The sequence below is a fragment of the Globicephala melas genome, chromosome 2, assembly GCF_963455315.2.
Source record: "Globicephala melas chromosome 2, mGloMel1.2, whole genome shotgun sequence".
In the NCBI taxonomy this organism is placed as follows: Eukaryota; Metazoa; Chordata; class Mammalia; order Artiodactyla; family Delphinidae; genus Globicephala; species Globicephala melas.
Genome location: NC_083315.2, coordinates 100,697,163 through 100,712,340, shown reverse-complemented (window position 1 = coordinate 100,712,340; position 15,178 = coordinate 100,697,163). Strand labels below are relative to the sequence as shown.

The following is a 15,178-nucleotide window of genomic DNA, read 5'->3' as shown; positions in this document are numbered from 1 at the left end:
CAAGGAACTTCTTTGGCTCTTCTGAGACCCCTCTCCCCCATGACCACCACCGTCATCTCCACTGCCGTTATCACCCCCACCCCCTTCCCAAACTCCGTGTACCTTTCTCCTGTCAGTTTTCCTGCCCTCGTCCTTCAGGTCCTTTGTCCCAGCTCCTAAGTCTAGGTCTTAGCTGCACAGACAGGGTCCAAGACTAGACGGTCCCTCCTCACCAGCCTCATCACATCCCTAATGAATCCAGTCTGACTTTCCCAGCTCCAGAGCGGGAACCGTGGCTTTCTTGCAAAGTTCCTTACCAGTCTCCACGTGGTGGCTGCACACCTGGAACTGGGTCTGATGTCTCAGCTCCTGGAGGCCCATGCCCTCTATGGTGAGATGAGTTACTGGGTGGAGTCTTCTCCAAGCAGTGGCTCCTGGGTGTGTTCATGGGGGGCGGCCTGCTCGGAGGGAGGTGTAATGGAAAGAACAGTTGAATTTCTGTTCCAAGGTGAAAAGGCAAGAGGGTAAGCATGTGATTCTTGGGAGACCTTTTGCTTGGGTCTCTTAAACCAGAGGCTCTCACACTTTATTTAGTGGGCATACAATTACTTGGGAAACTTGTTGAAACTGCTGATCCCTGCGTCCCCAGATTCTGGTTTCCTAGGTCTGGAGTGGGACCCAAAGCTTCGTACTTTTAACAGATGTTCCTGATGTGGGACCAGAGGGCCACACTTTGAGACTTAGCATTTTAGACACATCATATGATTGACTTGGTGCTGGGGTTAATGGGGGTCCAGGCTGGCTCCCCAGTGACACCCCACATCTCTTCTATAGCTTCCTCAGTCCCTGACAAGGAACAGAAGCTTCTTGAGGCTGATGTTGCTGTATTTCACACCTTCCTGAGGCAGCAGGCTTCAGTCCTCAGCCAGTACCCACTGCTCCTGCACCAGCAGGCGGCCAACCAGCCTCTGTGCTCGCCCCTTTGCCGCCAGGCCCCCCAGCTCTCCCAGCGATGTTACCTCCGGCGCATGCTACGTTGGCTTAATAAACCCCAGACCCTGAGGGGCCAGCAAAGGTAAAACCCTTGACCCCAGATGCTGGCAAACCCGCCAGAGAGCAAGCTGCAGCCCTCTCTGAAACTGGAGAGTAAAGAACAGACCGCAGTCACTGTGGAGAGGGGGGTTCAGGCCCAGAAATGCAGAAACGAATTCCCATCCTCTTCCTTCCCCTCATTCCTCATCTCCTCCCTTTCTTGCTGTTCTTCCTCTAGCTCCAGCCTGTCCCTGGCAGTTTCCTCACCCCCCACAGCTGCGGCCTTCTCCCCCAATGGGCAAAGAGCAGCTGTGGGCACTGCCAGTGGGACGGTTTACCTGTTGGACCTGAGAACCTGGCAGGTATGACACGCAAGGCGGGGTGGGATTTACCTTCAGAAGAGCCTCACGTCCTGCCCCGAAGCCTGAGGCAAGCCAAACCCACCAGTTATCACCCTGTTTGATTCAGCACTATACTAAGCACTGCAAGGAACACAGGGCTTAGGACATTGTCTTTGCCCACCAGGTGGTCAGTTTTTTGAAAAACAAGGCATACAAGGTAAAAAAGGAACCAAAACATAGCCATGTGGCATAGGTAAGAGCTAAGTGAGTTGTGCAGTTACTGGAGGACGTAGGGTGGAGACGGGGAGGCGTTCCGGGTTGAGTGAGGAACCCGGGCAAAGACGCTGGGGGCATGTTCCCTGTAAGTTGCTGAGAATAATGGCAGCAGAGTGCGTGTGAGAGAGGGCGGTAGTACAGTAGGCGGGAGAGGCGGGCTCTGCAGCCACAGCCGCCGTCTCCTCTTCCACCCATGTCAGTACCCCCCGCCCCCCATAGGCGTGTGTGTGATGTCATTCCCGCCTCAGAAGCACCAAACCTTCTGCGACTCGGGGTTACGTACGGGGTTCGAAGTGAGGGGGACGATGTGACCTCACTTGGATCGGGAGGTCCCACTTGGATCGGGAGGTCACTTGGACCTCACTTGGATCGGGAGGTCCCACTTGAAGCTGTTCGAGCTTGGCCTAGGTCTGGAGTAGGGCCCAAAGCTTTGCACTTTTCACAGGGGCTCCTGCTGTGGGACCAGAGGGCCAGAGTTTGAGACGTAGCAGGGAGTGTAGAGAGCTAAGGGCTCCAGCCCTTCTAGCCATTGCCTCCTTCCTGGTTGGGGCTTGGAGTGGCTGGACATGGACTGGTCAGGGGCGTGTCCTGAGTGCGCTTCCCCGCTCACTGTCACAGGAGGAGAGGTCTGTGGTGAGCGGCTGTGGTGGGGTCTCCTCTTGTTCGTTCCTCTCCGACAACGCCCTCTTTCTTACTGGCTTTGACGGGCTCCTGGAGCTCTGGGACCTGCAGCACGGCTGTCGGTAAGGGGCCCCTCACGTCTCAGCGTGAGGGCCATCCCTGTTTGTTGGAAGCCCAGGGGGAGGGGGACGAGGAGGGAGTCTGTGGCCAGGGGGGCCCCCTGACCTTGTCTCCCTGGGGTAGGGTGCTCCAGATCAAGGCTCACCAGTACCGGATCACCGGCTGCTGCCTGAGCCCAGACGGCCGGCTTCTGGCCACCGTGTGCCTGGGGGGAGGCTTGAAGGTAAGGACCAGGGGGCTGTGGTGGTGCAAGCGGCCCTGAACTCGGGGTCAGCCCTGTGAGATCGTTCTCCTCAGTGCGGCAGAGGCTCCAGCTGCTTGGCCTGCTGAGGGCAGGGGACTGGACAAGGTGGCCCCTGGAGCTGTGGAACTGAGCGGCTCAGGCATCTGTGTCCAGCACCCTGAGTCCTCCTCCCCTTCTCTCTCGTCCAGCTGTGGGACACGGTCCGCGGGCAGCTGGCCTCCCAGCACGCCTGTCCCAAGCCCCTCAACTGCATCGCTTTCCACCCAGAGGGGCAGGTGATAGCCATTGGCAGCTGGGCTGGCAGTTTCAGCTTCTTCCAGGTGGATGGGCTCCAAGTCACCAAGGTGAGAGGAGCCGGGTGGCCCTGGGGAAGGAAGCACGGGAGGGTGGGAGTGGAGAGCGGGAAATGGCGGACACCTGCATCCTGGGTCACTCTTAGTTTGGGTTGAGAGCAGGGCCCTGACGTTCCAGTTTCTACCTCTCCATGCAGGAACTGGGGGCCCCAGGAGCCTCTGTCCGCGCCTTGGCCTTCAGTGCGTCTGGGCGGGCTGTAGCTGTGGGCCGGCTGGACGGGATGGTGGAGCTCTGGGTCTGGCAGGAGGGGACACGGCTGGCTGCCTTCCCTGCGCACCACGGCTTTGTTACTGCCGCCCTTTTCCTGCGTGCTGGGTGCCAGTTACTGACGGCTGGAGAGGATGGCAAGGTCAGGTTACAGAGGGCTGGCGGTGGGCTATGAGGAGGGGTTGCAAAGGTGTGGGACTATTTGGGGGAGGGTGGCGCCTTTGCCGAGGAGTCTGGAGGAGCTTGTGCTACGGGGAGGGGTGCGGTGTGTGCACAGTAGCTCTCAGGGACGAGTCTCTGGAAGGAGGACTTTAATGGGGGGGGGTAGGTTATCTTTAAGCCCCTTTCTTGGCCCTCAGGTTCAGGTGTGGTCCGGGTCTCTGGGTCGTCCCCGTGGGTGCCTAGGTTGCCCCTCTCTCTCTTCTGCCCTCTCCGTGGCCCTCAGCCCAGATGGCGATCAGGTGGCTGTTGGGTACCGAGCAGATGGCATTCGGATCTACACAATCTCTTCAGGTACCGGAGGGAGGAGGGTTGGAGTGTCTGAGCCTGGAAAGGGCCCTCTCCCCCAACTCTGGCCCTCTTTCTGAGCATCTTACTCTGTTGTTGTCCCTCATTCTCTAGGTTCCCAGGGGGCTCAGTGTCCAGCGCTAGATGTGGCCGTGTCTGCACTGGCCTGGCTCAGCCCTAAGGTGTTGGTGAGTGGTGCTGAAGATGGGGCCCTGCAGGGCTGGATGCTCCAGGGAGGCTCCCTTCAGTCCCTCTGGCTCTTGTCCAGACACCGGAAGCCTGTGCTGGCACTGGCCACGTCCCAGGAACTCGTGGCTGCTGCCTCAGGTACGGCTGGGCAGAGGGCATGGGCAGGGTCGTGAATCACTGTTCCTTTCAAATGTGCTGACACCTTTCTTCAATTTGTGTGTATATGTGTACGTGAAAATACACACACCTATATACCTTTTTTTTTTACAACTTGCAAGTGTCACCCTTTGAGTTTCTGCCTAGTGGGAGATTTTGCTGGGTAAAAGGGATGGGTCTCCCTTAGGAGAAGAGAGACGTTAAGGTGAAAATGGCCTTAGTCCTGTCTAGGTAAGAGGCTTGTTCAAAGTGACACTGTGCACTCTAGGAGAGGAGGGTGTGGAGGTGCAGTCGGGAGTTAGAAGGAGACGGCCGCAGAGCCGGAGCTGGGAGTGCCTGGCATTCCTGCCCTGTGCCTCACGTGGTGAATGGTCCTCGTCCAGGGCCTGGGTGGGACTCACGGCGTCCCTCCCTTGGAGCTGTGCCCTCAGACATCACCTTCAGCCCCCATGATTGCCTTTGTCTTTGGCCTCCCAGGCCTGTGTCACTTCCTCTTTCAGAAAATCTTCCTCTCTCCCCATTTCTAATGCAGAGGACTTCACAGTGCGTCTGTGGCCAAGGCAGTTGCTGGCACTGCCACAAAAGACAGAAGACTTTCCCTGTGGCACTGAGCTCCGGGGACACGAGGGCCCCGTAAGCTGCTGTAGCTTCAGCACCGATGGATGCAGCCTGGCCACCGGGGGCAGGGATCGGGTGAGCTGCAGGGCCCTCCTCCCCGTGGGCCTCCAGCCCCTCTGGTCCTGGATTCTTGAGCAGCTCGCTTCCCACTGCTTCCTCCAGCTTTTTGCTTTGCTCAATGGCCTGTACGGGATCTGTCCACCCGTCCTCCTTTGATATTCCCTCTTTCCTTGAAACCTTTTGCCTGAGATGGCCCTGGTGTCCTATGGTCCTGATGGCTTCCTCTCTTGGGGCCTGTCCAGAGTCTGCTCTGCTGGGATGTGAGGACACCCAAAGCCCCTGTTCTGATTTGCTCCTTCTCTGCCTGTCACCGAGACTGGGTCACTGGCTGTGCCTGGACCAAAGACAACCTCCTGGTGAGTGAAGGGGTGGGGGGGTGGCACAAAGCTCAGCAGGGTTCCTGGGGGAGGACAACGCATCCCACCTCATCCTGTTCCTAATACCCATTTATAATACAGTATATGATTTTCTAACACCCAATATAATAGCTCACATTTATTGAGCACTTAGTATGTGCCAGACATTGGACTAAGCCCTTGGCATATACGGCCTCATTTAGTCTTTACAACACCCTGTGAAGAAGATACTACTATTCTCTCTATTTCATAGACAAGGATATCGAGCTCAGCTAGATTAAAGACCATTTCCAGGGTCATGTAAGTGAAGAAGCTGAGCCAGTAAACTTTATGATAAGAAAGCCCGTGCTCTTAACAAGAACACAGAACTGTCTCCCCAAGGCCTTAGGATGCCCTGTGTCTGCAGGTAAAGGTAGTGCTATGATTTCTTTGGTCCTAAGTGAAAAATGGGTCTCAAATTATGCACTCAGCGTTGGTAAAGCCTAGTTTTCCAACGCAGTCCCTGTTGTTCTCAAAAAGAAATGAGTAGCAGTTGAATAGACTTGTCATTGTCTGTCCTACCCCTGACTTCTAGGCAGCCAGATCTCTCCTGGGCTTGCAGACTTCTCACCTTTGTCGGGGTGAGAGAAAGTTGTTGTTGACTGACATTATGTTAATAACGAGGACAATAGCTACTATTTATTCAATGCTCACTATGTACCAGGCATCCTGCTAAGTCCTTTACATAGATGCTTCAGCCCCACATCAGTAGGTACACTGTCATGATCCTAGTTGAACAGATGAGAAGCCTGAGGCCCAGAGAGATGAACTGGCCCCAGGTCACCAAGCAATGAATGGTGGAACTAGGATTTGAACCCAGGACAGCCCTTGCTGTTAATCACAAGGCTTACAGCCCTCCACCCTCCATTATAAGTATAGAGAAATGCTGGAGGGATGCTGACTATTCCACTCCTCTGCCCTCTGACTCTGCAGGTCTCCTGCTCCAGTGATGGCTCTGTAGGGCTGTGGGACCCAGAGTCGAGACAGCAGCTTGGTCAGTTCCTGGGTCACCAGAGTGCCGTGAGCGCCGTGCTGGCCGTGGTGAGAAGGCAGTGGAGAGCTCACTGGGGGTCCCTGGGAAGGTTAAGGGGGCTCTGGGAGACTGGATGCATTGCGTATCTAATCCCAAAGGCAAAAGGAGTATAAAGAGTGAGATGCTTGGGCTTCCCTGGTGGCGCAGTGGTTGAGAGTCCGCCTGCCAGTGCAGGGGACACGGGTTCGTGCCCCGGTCTGGGAAGATCCCACATGCTGCGGAGCGGCTGGGCCTGTGAGCCATGGCCGCTGAGCCTGCGCATCCGGAGCCTGTGCTCCGCGATGGGAGAGGCCACAGCAGTGAGAGGCCCGCGTACCGCAAAAAAAAAAAAAATTAAAAAAAAGTGAGATGCTTGGGCCTGAATTAGAGCAGGATTAGGGTATTGAGGCTGAGGGTTGGTGTGAGCGGAGGGAGAGCATGAAAATACAGTATCTCAGTTTCATGACCTCGTGGCATGATGGAAGTCCTGAGCCTCCCAGCCCCACTATCCAGGGTGTCCTCATTCTTTGACATCTTCTAGGCCCTTAATGCTGAGCCCACACCTCTGTGGCGGGAGTCGTAATTCCCATGTCCCGCTCAGTGTGACTCTTCTCTTATCCTGTGCTCTGGGGCAGGAGGGGCACGTGGTATCTGTGGGCCGAGATGGGACCTTGAAAGTGTGGGACCATCAGGGTGTGGAGATGACCAGCATCCCTGCTCACTCAGGACCCATCAGCCACTGTGCAGCTGCCCTGGAGCCCAATGCAGGTAATGACATGTCAGCCACCTTCCCGTCCCCGCTGCCTGTTCCCTTCTCCCCTTCTCCTGACTCAGTTTCTGTATCTTATCAGCTGGCCAGCTGGGGTCAGAGCTTCTGGTGGTAACTGTGGGATTGGATGGGGCCACACGGTTGTGGAATCCACTCTTGGTGAGTTCCCTGAAAGGCCCTGGGTGGGGGCAGTGGAGAGGGTATGATGGTACAGCATCCTGCTGTGTCACCTCCCCACTGTGCCATCTCCATCCTTTCCTCCTAGGTGTTTCAAACACACAGCCTCCTGGGACACAGTGGCCCAGTCAGTGCAGCTGCTGTTTCAGAAACCTCAGGCCTCCTGCTGACTGCCTCAGAGGATGGTTCCATACAGCTCTGGCAGGTACCTGAAGAAGCAGGTGAGGCGTGGAGAGACTCAAGGTGTGAAAGGGGGGTGTGTTTGTCGGACCAAGAAGGTCAAGGGTAGCCTGCTATCTCCTCTTGTATCCCAACAGTGGTCCAGCTCCTAATGAATCACTTCCTTTCTTCTCCAGATGACACATATATACCCAGGAGTCATGCAGCCGTCACTGCTGTGGCCTGGGCCCCAGACGGTTCTATAGCAGTGTCTGGGAATCAAGCTGGGGAACTCACCTTGTGGCAGGAAGCAAAGGCTGTGGCCACAGCACAGGTGAATCGGGTCAACTTCAGTTCTCTGTTTATGTGAATTCTGCCCTGGCTATGTATCTGATGGTATGTGCCGGGGTTAGAGGTTGCGTAGACGCCTGGGATGGGGAAGAAGGTTAATCCTGGTTCCTCAGAAATACTGAAATAAACTTGTATTCACTAGGCTCCAGGCCGCATCAGTGCTCTGATCTGGTACTCAGCACACACCTTGATTGTTGTCAGTGCTGATGAAAAAGTCAGTGAGTGGCAAGTGGAACTGCAGAAGGGTTCAGCACCCAGAAATTTCAGGTGAAGTGAGGCGGCTGGGTTAATGAATACAGTTACATCTGGGATTTTGCTCAAATCACTCCCTTCTACTTCTGAACTAGGTCAATAGGATGTTAGTAAGCAGGAAAAAGTCACTGGGAAATTGTTTTCTGCTCATCGTGTCAATTTAAGTAATAATTATCAAGTGCCTACTTTATGCTAAGCTCTGGGCCAGGCAGTGTGAACCAGATTGAAATTAATTTTTAACTAAGGGAGCTCACAGTACAGGAATGTGCAGATAAGTAAACTGCCAACAATATGCAGAGTGATTACTGCTATAATAAAGATATATATATATTTTTATATATATATATTTTATATACATATATGTAAAATTCCTGGGGCTGCAGAATTTAAGACATTTACTGTTTACAAAAGAGTTGCTATTTGAGATTGGGCTTAGAGGATGAGTAGGAGTTTTCTGAATCAGTAAGGGAAGGGAATGGTGTTTTAGGAAGAGGAGGTAGCATTAACAAAAGGCATGGAGGCATGAGAGTGCGTGGTGTGTTCTGAGTATAGCTCAGTCTTTGGGTTCTCGGTGCGAGTGGTGGTGGGGAATTGGGTTGAAAAAATGAACTGGGGCCAGGCTGTACAGGGCACAGTGCTAAGAATTTTGAGCAGAATAATTATCTGAATTTTAGAAAGAGAACTCTAGTGGCCACACGGAGGATGGTTAGTAGTAGATAGATACTAAACGTAGGGCGACCACATTTACAGCTGATGCTCTAGTCCAGGGAAGACAGCACGTGAGCCCTGACCTGGGCAGTGGGGATGAAAAGGAGAGATAAAGACTTAGGCATGTGTTGCCAGTAGAGTCCACAGTGCTTATCAATCAATTGGAGGTCAGGAGGGAAGGAAAGGACAGGAATGTTAGAGATTCCTGGTTTGAGCAGATAAGGTGATGATGGTATGATGAATACTAATTAATATAACAAAAACAGAAAGAGGAACACAATTTGTAGGGATGGTGATATATTTTGTTTTATACTTTACTCCTGAGGAATTCATGGGGAGCTGAGAGAGGTGGACTAGAGTAGAATCTTTCTCTGTCCATGTATCCTTTTTTGCGCTATAGTCTTCACCTGAACCGAGTTCTGCAGGAGGACTTAGGGTTCCTGACAGGTGTAAGTCTGGTCCCTGACGGTCACTCCCTCATCTTGGCCAAAGCAGATTTGCAATTACTGCACATGAAGCCAGGCGATGAGCCCTCTGTAATCTGGTAAGATCCAAAATGTTTTCTCTTGGGCTGGAGAGAAGAGGAAAAGTGGGTTAGTGGCTACCCTGAGTTTGGGTCTAACTAGAACAAACATTGGGGTCTTACGGAGAGGTGTTCCTGGGCTTAGCCTCTTTCTTTCTTGTCAACCAGGAGAAGCTATTCAGAAGATCCTATAATGTTGTCCACCCACCAGGACTATGGTGTGTTTGTCCTGCAGTCAATGAACCTCAGAGTTCTTTCTTTCTCAGTAAGTTCTGTCTGGGTGTGTGTTAAAACAAACATTTGTCCAGGACCAATGTTTTAAAGCCTTGGGGCCATGATGGAGGATAAGAGGAAGGAAGGGAAAAGCAGTTGGTTCTAAATCCCCTTCTCTTCCTTCAACTATAGCTCTACTTAAGAGCATTTTATATTGGGTTTCCCTATAAGATTTCATTGATACTAGAAAGGATTCTAGTGTTTAAAAGAATCGTGGGAAACCATAAACCTAGTTGTTTTCATTGCATTTTCTTCATATCTGTCTTGTCTTGCCACTGTATTAGCAGTGTCTGGAACAGTACAGATATATATCATAGACATTATGTTGGGCAAAAGAAGCCAGACACAAAAAACTACATATTACATGATTTCACCTAAATGAAGTTCAAAACTGGGCTTCCCTGGTGGCGCAGTGGTTGAGAGTCCGCCTGCCGATGCAGGGGACACGGGTTCGTGCCCCAGTCTGGGAAGATTCCACGTGCCGTGGAGTGGCTGGGTCTGTGAACCATGGCCGCTGAGCCTGCGCGTCCGGAGCCTGTGCTCCGCAATGGGAGAGGCCACAGCAGTGAGAGGCCCACGTACCGCAAAAAAAAAAAAAAAAAAAAAAAAAGAACAAGCATAACTAATTTATAGTGACAGAAGTCGGAATATTGTTAGCTCTGGGGGTGGTGATACTCTGGTATTGACTGGGAAGGGGCGTGAAGGCGACTTTCCAGGGTGATGGAAATGTTCTATATCTTGATCTGGGCAGGGATTACATGGATGTATACACGTGTAAAATTTTATCAAGATGTCCATTTAAGATTTGTGTATCAGTACTTTCCTGTATCTAGGATACGATTTTGAAAAATCTTGACCAGCCCAGAGCAGAAAAGAGTTGCTTTGTCTGGGCAGCAGTAAGTGATACAAGTAGGCTAATCAAAATGATCTATCCTTTCACAGAGCCAAAAGGAATTAGGAGAGTTTGCAGAGTGCCCAGAATTTGATCTGAGCTTAGAGAATCCTAATAAGACCCTCATATCGGTAACTCAGGCCAAACCTGAATCTGGTGAGTGGTGATGGGAGGGCCCAAGGAATCCAGAGGTGGCCTAGGGGAGGATGGTGGATCCTTCAAAGTCTAAGACCTGGCTCCAACTCTGCCCTTGAAATGGCAGAGTCCTCATTTTTGTGTGCCAGCTCTGATGGGACGCTGTGGAACCTAGCTAGATGCAACGTTGAAGGAGAATGGACCACAGATAATATCTGGCAGGAAAAAGTAGAAATGCCTGAAACCCGAACTCCAGAGACAGACGCGTGTGTATGTGCTGACACATATACCTGTCCAGCAGTCCCACAGCTAAAGACACGGCAACGTAGAAAGGTGAGTTTGAGGGAAAGGTCACAGACGTTGGGGAGGACGCTCTAGGTCTGACCCAGCAGACTTCTCTGCTTCCTTGTCTGAGGAGGGTCCACTGAGAACTCACCACACCTCTTCCCCTCCCTCCCTAAGATTCACACAGGCTCTGTCACAGCCCTCCACGTGCTGCCTGAGTTGCTGGTGACAGCTTCAAAGGACAGAGATGTTAAACTGTGGGAGAGACCCAGTATGCAGCTCGTAAGTGTGTGTGTGTGTGTGTGTGTGTGTGTGTGTGTGTGTAAGGAGGGCTAAAGGGATGTCATAGAGCAAACTTGGGGTAAGAAAGGGCAAAAGATCAAGACTGTGTTCTTCTGTCCTTCTTGCAGTAATGTGCAACTAACCTGTTTTCGAAACAAAAGTCATTGGTGTGAGACAAATAAGTAAGGAGGCCCTAGGCTTGTAGCCCACATCTCCCGCTTTTGTTCCCATTGTAGCTGGGCCTGTTCCGATGTGAAGGGGCAGTGAGCTGCCTGGAACCTTGGCTGGGTCCTAACTCTGCCCTGCAGCTCGCAGTGGGAGACACACAGGGCAATGTATACTTTCTGTCCTGGGAATGAAGATCACTGCTCAGGGCAAAGAGACTGCTTGTGCTAGAGATGCAAAGCCTGAAGACACCAGTGGCTACGTTCTTGATACAATTATATAAATAAAAGGTGGGAAAATCTCACATGCAGTCCTGCCTGTGTTCTTAATGTGGATTTGGACCAAGAGGGAAGAATATGAATGTTCTTATGTTTCTTTTCTGATTTAACATTAATCCTTACCAGAACTGCAAGAAAGTGAACCAGATCTTTAGTATTCTTTGAAATTATGCTTTAGAATTCTTGTGTCATTTTCTGGCCCCAGGACCGTAAGGTATGACTCCTACTAGGAGGAGGAATGAAAGTGATGTTGACCAGCACTTAGTTTGAAAAGAAATCTGAAGACCTCTCACTTGTTCAAGGAAGAGGAAGAGAAGGAAGAATGAGTCACTTGGGCCCTGGTTCAGGGTATTTGGAAAGAACTGGGATAGAACCAGGACAACGCTAGGTTCCTGTCACAGAAGCAGCCCCATCTACTCAGAGCCAACTGCCCAGGTGAGAGGTGAGAAGCCAGGGCTCTGAGAGCAGAACGTGTCTTCTGGCTTTCACAGCCTCTGACAGGGCAAGCGGCAGACACTTGACTTGGAAGCATTAGTCAGTATAGTAATTTGCATTCTTGGAGGAGATCACAAAAGGGTCTCTCTCTCAAATTGAAGTTCATAAAGATAAAATGAGTTGAAAGGTGGAACAATGCCTACACATGGACTTGCTGTGGACTGTGACCCTCTTAAGTAAACTGTGACCCTCTTATTTTCCTATAAGTCTGTTTTATGGGAGAGGAAGTTCCCTGAGGCCCTTTCTTTCTAAGGGTTAAGGAAGGGTTAAGGGTCTTCGGTGTCCAAGAAGTCAAGGACTTGTGTATGATAAGCCAGAGCTATTACAGGATTTTATCCTGGGTTGGTAGGGTTCTCTCAGAGACATATCACTGCACTCTGGTCTAGAGTTTTCTGGATTTAGGGAGTTGAGGGGTACTCAGTTTCATTCTTACTTTGCCCTGATTCCAGACTTTATGTGGAGAAATCACCTGAAGGACTTTATCTTATTTCTACCAATGCCTCATATTCTCTCTCAGCCTGAGGATAAAGACATAAGGAATGCCATCAGCTGATAAGTTTTAATCGTAGGTCATGCTTCTATCTTTTATCCCATGCCTCATGCAGGGCTCTAAACATACCTTCTAGACTACCTGCTCTACATGAACCTTGTGACTAGAAGTCCAAGTTAAGGTAATTTGAAACTTATGATTCATACTATTACCCAGAAATGCTACAGAGAACCATGGCACAGCATCATCCTGGAAGTCACTGGGTTCAATCTTTTGCCTTTTGTTCCCCTGAAAGCATGGGCCAAGGAAGGAGGAAGCCCTAGATGTCTGTCTTCCATGCTCTAAAAATTCTACAAAGGCACCCCAGCTGAGGATGGAGGAGTGGGGCTGGAGAAAGTAAAGCATACCTTGCTCAGTAGACTCAGCTCTGTTTACCAGGTCCACCTGAAGGGTGTGATCTTTCTTATCTTGGAGATATAATTGCTATGAGTGAAGAACAGGTTCTAGGTAACAGTAAATATGTCCCCAAGGGAGTTGAAGGGAAAATCAGTTCAGGTTTTACGTTAAATATTTTCTGAGTTCTTGTCATTAAACAATTTCAGTGTCTCCCAGTGCCTGGATGAGTTCAATTACAGTCACTGGATTATAGGATCATAGGACATTGGAACAGTCTTCTTCAACCCACAGAAGCACCTTTTTCATGTGTCAGTTTTTAACATCTGTTTTTACACATCTGTGCAGTTTGGGTTTGTTTGTTTGTTTGTTTTGGCCGTGCCGTGTGGCTTGCAGGATCTCAGTTCCCTGACCAGGGAATGAACCTGGGCCACAGCAGTGAGAGCCCAGAATCCTAACCACTCGGCCATCGGGGTACTCTCACCACAATTTGTTTTTGAAATCTAGAACATATCTATTCAAAGCTTGGTTTGTGGGCTTCCCTGGTGGCGCAGTGGTTGAGAGTCCGCCTGCCGATGCAGGGGATGCGGGTTCGTGCCCCAGTCTGGGAAGATCCCACATGCCGCGGAGCGGCTGGGCCCGTGAGCCATGGCTGCTGAGCCTGCGCGTCCGGAGCCTCTGCTCCGCAACGGGAGAGGCCACGACACAAAAACAAAAACAAAGTTTGGTTTGTGGACCAGTGCTGTTCCACAAATTCTTGATGGTTCATTTTCCTGGTACTTCATTTTTATTATATTTTACGAAAGTATTGTTCCATGACAGGTCAGAAATTTGTTTTAACAAGACTGCTTCCCTTTCCCCATCTGTAAAATAGGCATAATAATATTGCCTATTTTTTTAGGGATGTTGTGAGGATTAAATGAGTTAAAACATGTGAAACACTTAGAACAGTAGTTGACACTTACGTGGTAAATGTTCAGAAGTGCTTGACTGTTCTTTTCCTTATCCACTAGTGCAAGTATCACGTTGTTATTCTTTCTCAAAAATGTCTTGGTTATTGGTATATATTTAATCAGTCAGATGAAATCTGGACTCAATTTTTCAGTTAAAAAAATATATATGGGGAACTGATAGAATTTTTAAAAAAGAAAAAAACCCCACTTGTTGGCTCTAAATCTACCTGGAAATAAAACACATCACTTCCACTCATATTTTATATATGTGAGCAAAGCAAGTCACACGGCTCTGCCTATTGTCAAAGGGGAGGGAAGTGTCATCCTACCATGTATCTGGAAGAACTAGGAACCAGATACACAGTTATACCCTCAAAGAACCTGTGCTGATGCTTTTCCAGTAGAATGGCTCTTAGTCCTTTTTTAAAAAAGAGCAGTTAAGATTTACACAGAATATTCCCACATACCCTTCTTCACCCAGCTTCCTCTAGTGTTAACATCTTACATAACCAAAAAATTAACATTGATACAATATTATTAACTACATATGTGATTCGATTTCCTCAGTTTTTCCACTAATATCTTCATTTTGTTCCAGGTCCAATCCAGAATACCACATTGCATTTAGTCATTATGGCGCCTTAGTCTAATCCTTCAGCTGTGACCCTGTCTCAGACTTTCCATAGTCTTGACATTCTTGGAGATTTCTGGTCAGTTGTTTTGTAGAATATCCCTCAGTTTGGCTTTGTCTGCTGTCTTCTCATGAACAGACTGAAATTATGAATTTAAAGGAAGAATACAAGAGATGATGTGCCCTTCTTGTTACATCATATCAAAAGCAATGATATCAACATGACTTATTACTAGTGGTGTTAACCTTGATCACTTGTAAGGTTGACGCGATGTTTGCCAGGTTTGTCTTACTGTACCTTCTCCATATTGTTTGTTAGAAGCAAGTCATTAAGTCTACCTCACACTCAAGGGGAAGGGGATTAAGCCTCTAAGAGGGAGATATATCAAAGAATTTGTGGTAATCACCACAAAATCAATAAATTTTGAGGTAAGTTTTTTTAGACTATGCAAATATTCTGTTTTCACTGACTTTTTAATATTCATGCATCAATTGCCTGAGCAATTATGACTGTGATTTTCTAATGATGATTTTCTATTTCCCTCAGCCCTTCTATATTAATTGAAATTCTAAAAGGAATGTTTATCCCCTCTTCCCCACTTATTTATATATTGAGTCATTCACATATCAGTATGGACTCATGAATATCTATTTTACTTTTTGGGAGCCTATTGCATTTTATTACTTAAACTACATAGTATGTATATTTCAATGCAACTTTTTTGGCCACTATTTTTAAAGGAAAAATATATATCACAAAAATTCAGTATAGCATTTTTAATTGAGATATAATTCATTTTCACCTTTTTTTTTTTTTTTTTTTTTTTCCTGGCTACACTGCACAGCATGCGGGATC

General features: G+C 49.4%; 1 protein-coding gene across 15 annotated transcripts in view; it reads left to right on the top strand.

Annotated features, from left to right (window-relative positions):
* The window catches only part of TEP1 (telomerase associated protein 1), a 44,902-nt gene extending 29,812 nt beyond the window's left edge, over positions 1-15,090 (top strand). For 4 of the 15 annotated variants that reach the window (XM_060294528.2, XM_060294529.2, XM_030844098.3 and 1 more), the window contains 23 exons: positions 256-370; positions 814-1,054; positions 1,250-1,373; positions 2,247-2,371; positions 2,493-2,592; positions 2,802-2,957; positions 3,104-3,316; positions 3,534-3,687; positions 3,796-4,008; positions 4,559-4,719; positions 4,947-5,060; positions 6,033-6,140; positions 6,747-6,879; positions 6,963-7,039; positions 7,146-7,278; positions 7,414-7,550; positions 7,710-7,834; positions 8,928-9,071; positions 9,219-9,315; positions 10,266-10,371; positions 10,478-10,683; positions 10,813-10,917; positions 11,154-15,090. In XM_060294528.2, the coding sequence (XP_060150511.1) occupies positions 256-370; positions 814-1,054; positions 1,250-1,373; positions 2,247-2,371; positions 2,493-2,592; positions 2,802-2,957; positions 3,104-3,316; positions 3,534-3,687; positions 3,796-4,008; positions 4,559-4,719; positions 4,947-5,060; positions 6,033-6,140; positions 6,747-6,879; positions 6,963-7,039; positions 7,146-7,278; positions 7,414-7,550; positions 7,710-7,834; positions 8,928-9,071; positions 9,219-9,315; positions 10,266-10,371; positions 10,478-10,683; positions 10,813-10,917; positions 11,154-11,276 (3,210 nt within the window). In that variant the 3' untranslated portion in view covers positions 11,277-15,090. Of the gene's footprint in view, positions 1-255; positions 371-813; positions 1,055-1,249; positions 1,374-2,246; positions 2,372-2,492; positions 2,593-2,801; positions 2,958-3,103; positions 3,317-3,533; positions 3,688-3,795; positions 4,009-4,558; positions 4,720-4,946; positions 5,061-6,032; positions 6,141-6,746; positions 6,880-6,962; positions 7,040-7,145; positions 7,279-7,413; positions 8,900-8,927; positions 9,316-10,265; positions 10,372-10,477; positions 10,684-10,812; positions 10,918-11,153 lie in introns of those variants that run through there. The other 11 variants (XR_004036671.3, XR_009563059.2, XR_009563058.2 and 8 more) reach the window with 11 other exon arrangements.
* The last annotated feature ends 88 nt before the right edge of the window (positions 15,091-15,178 follow it).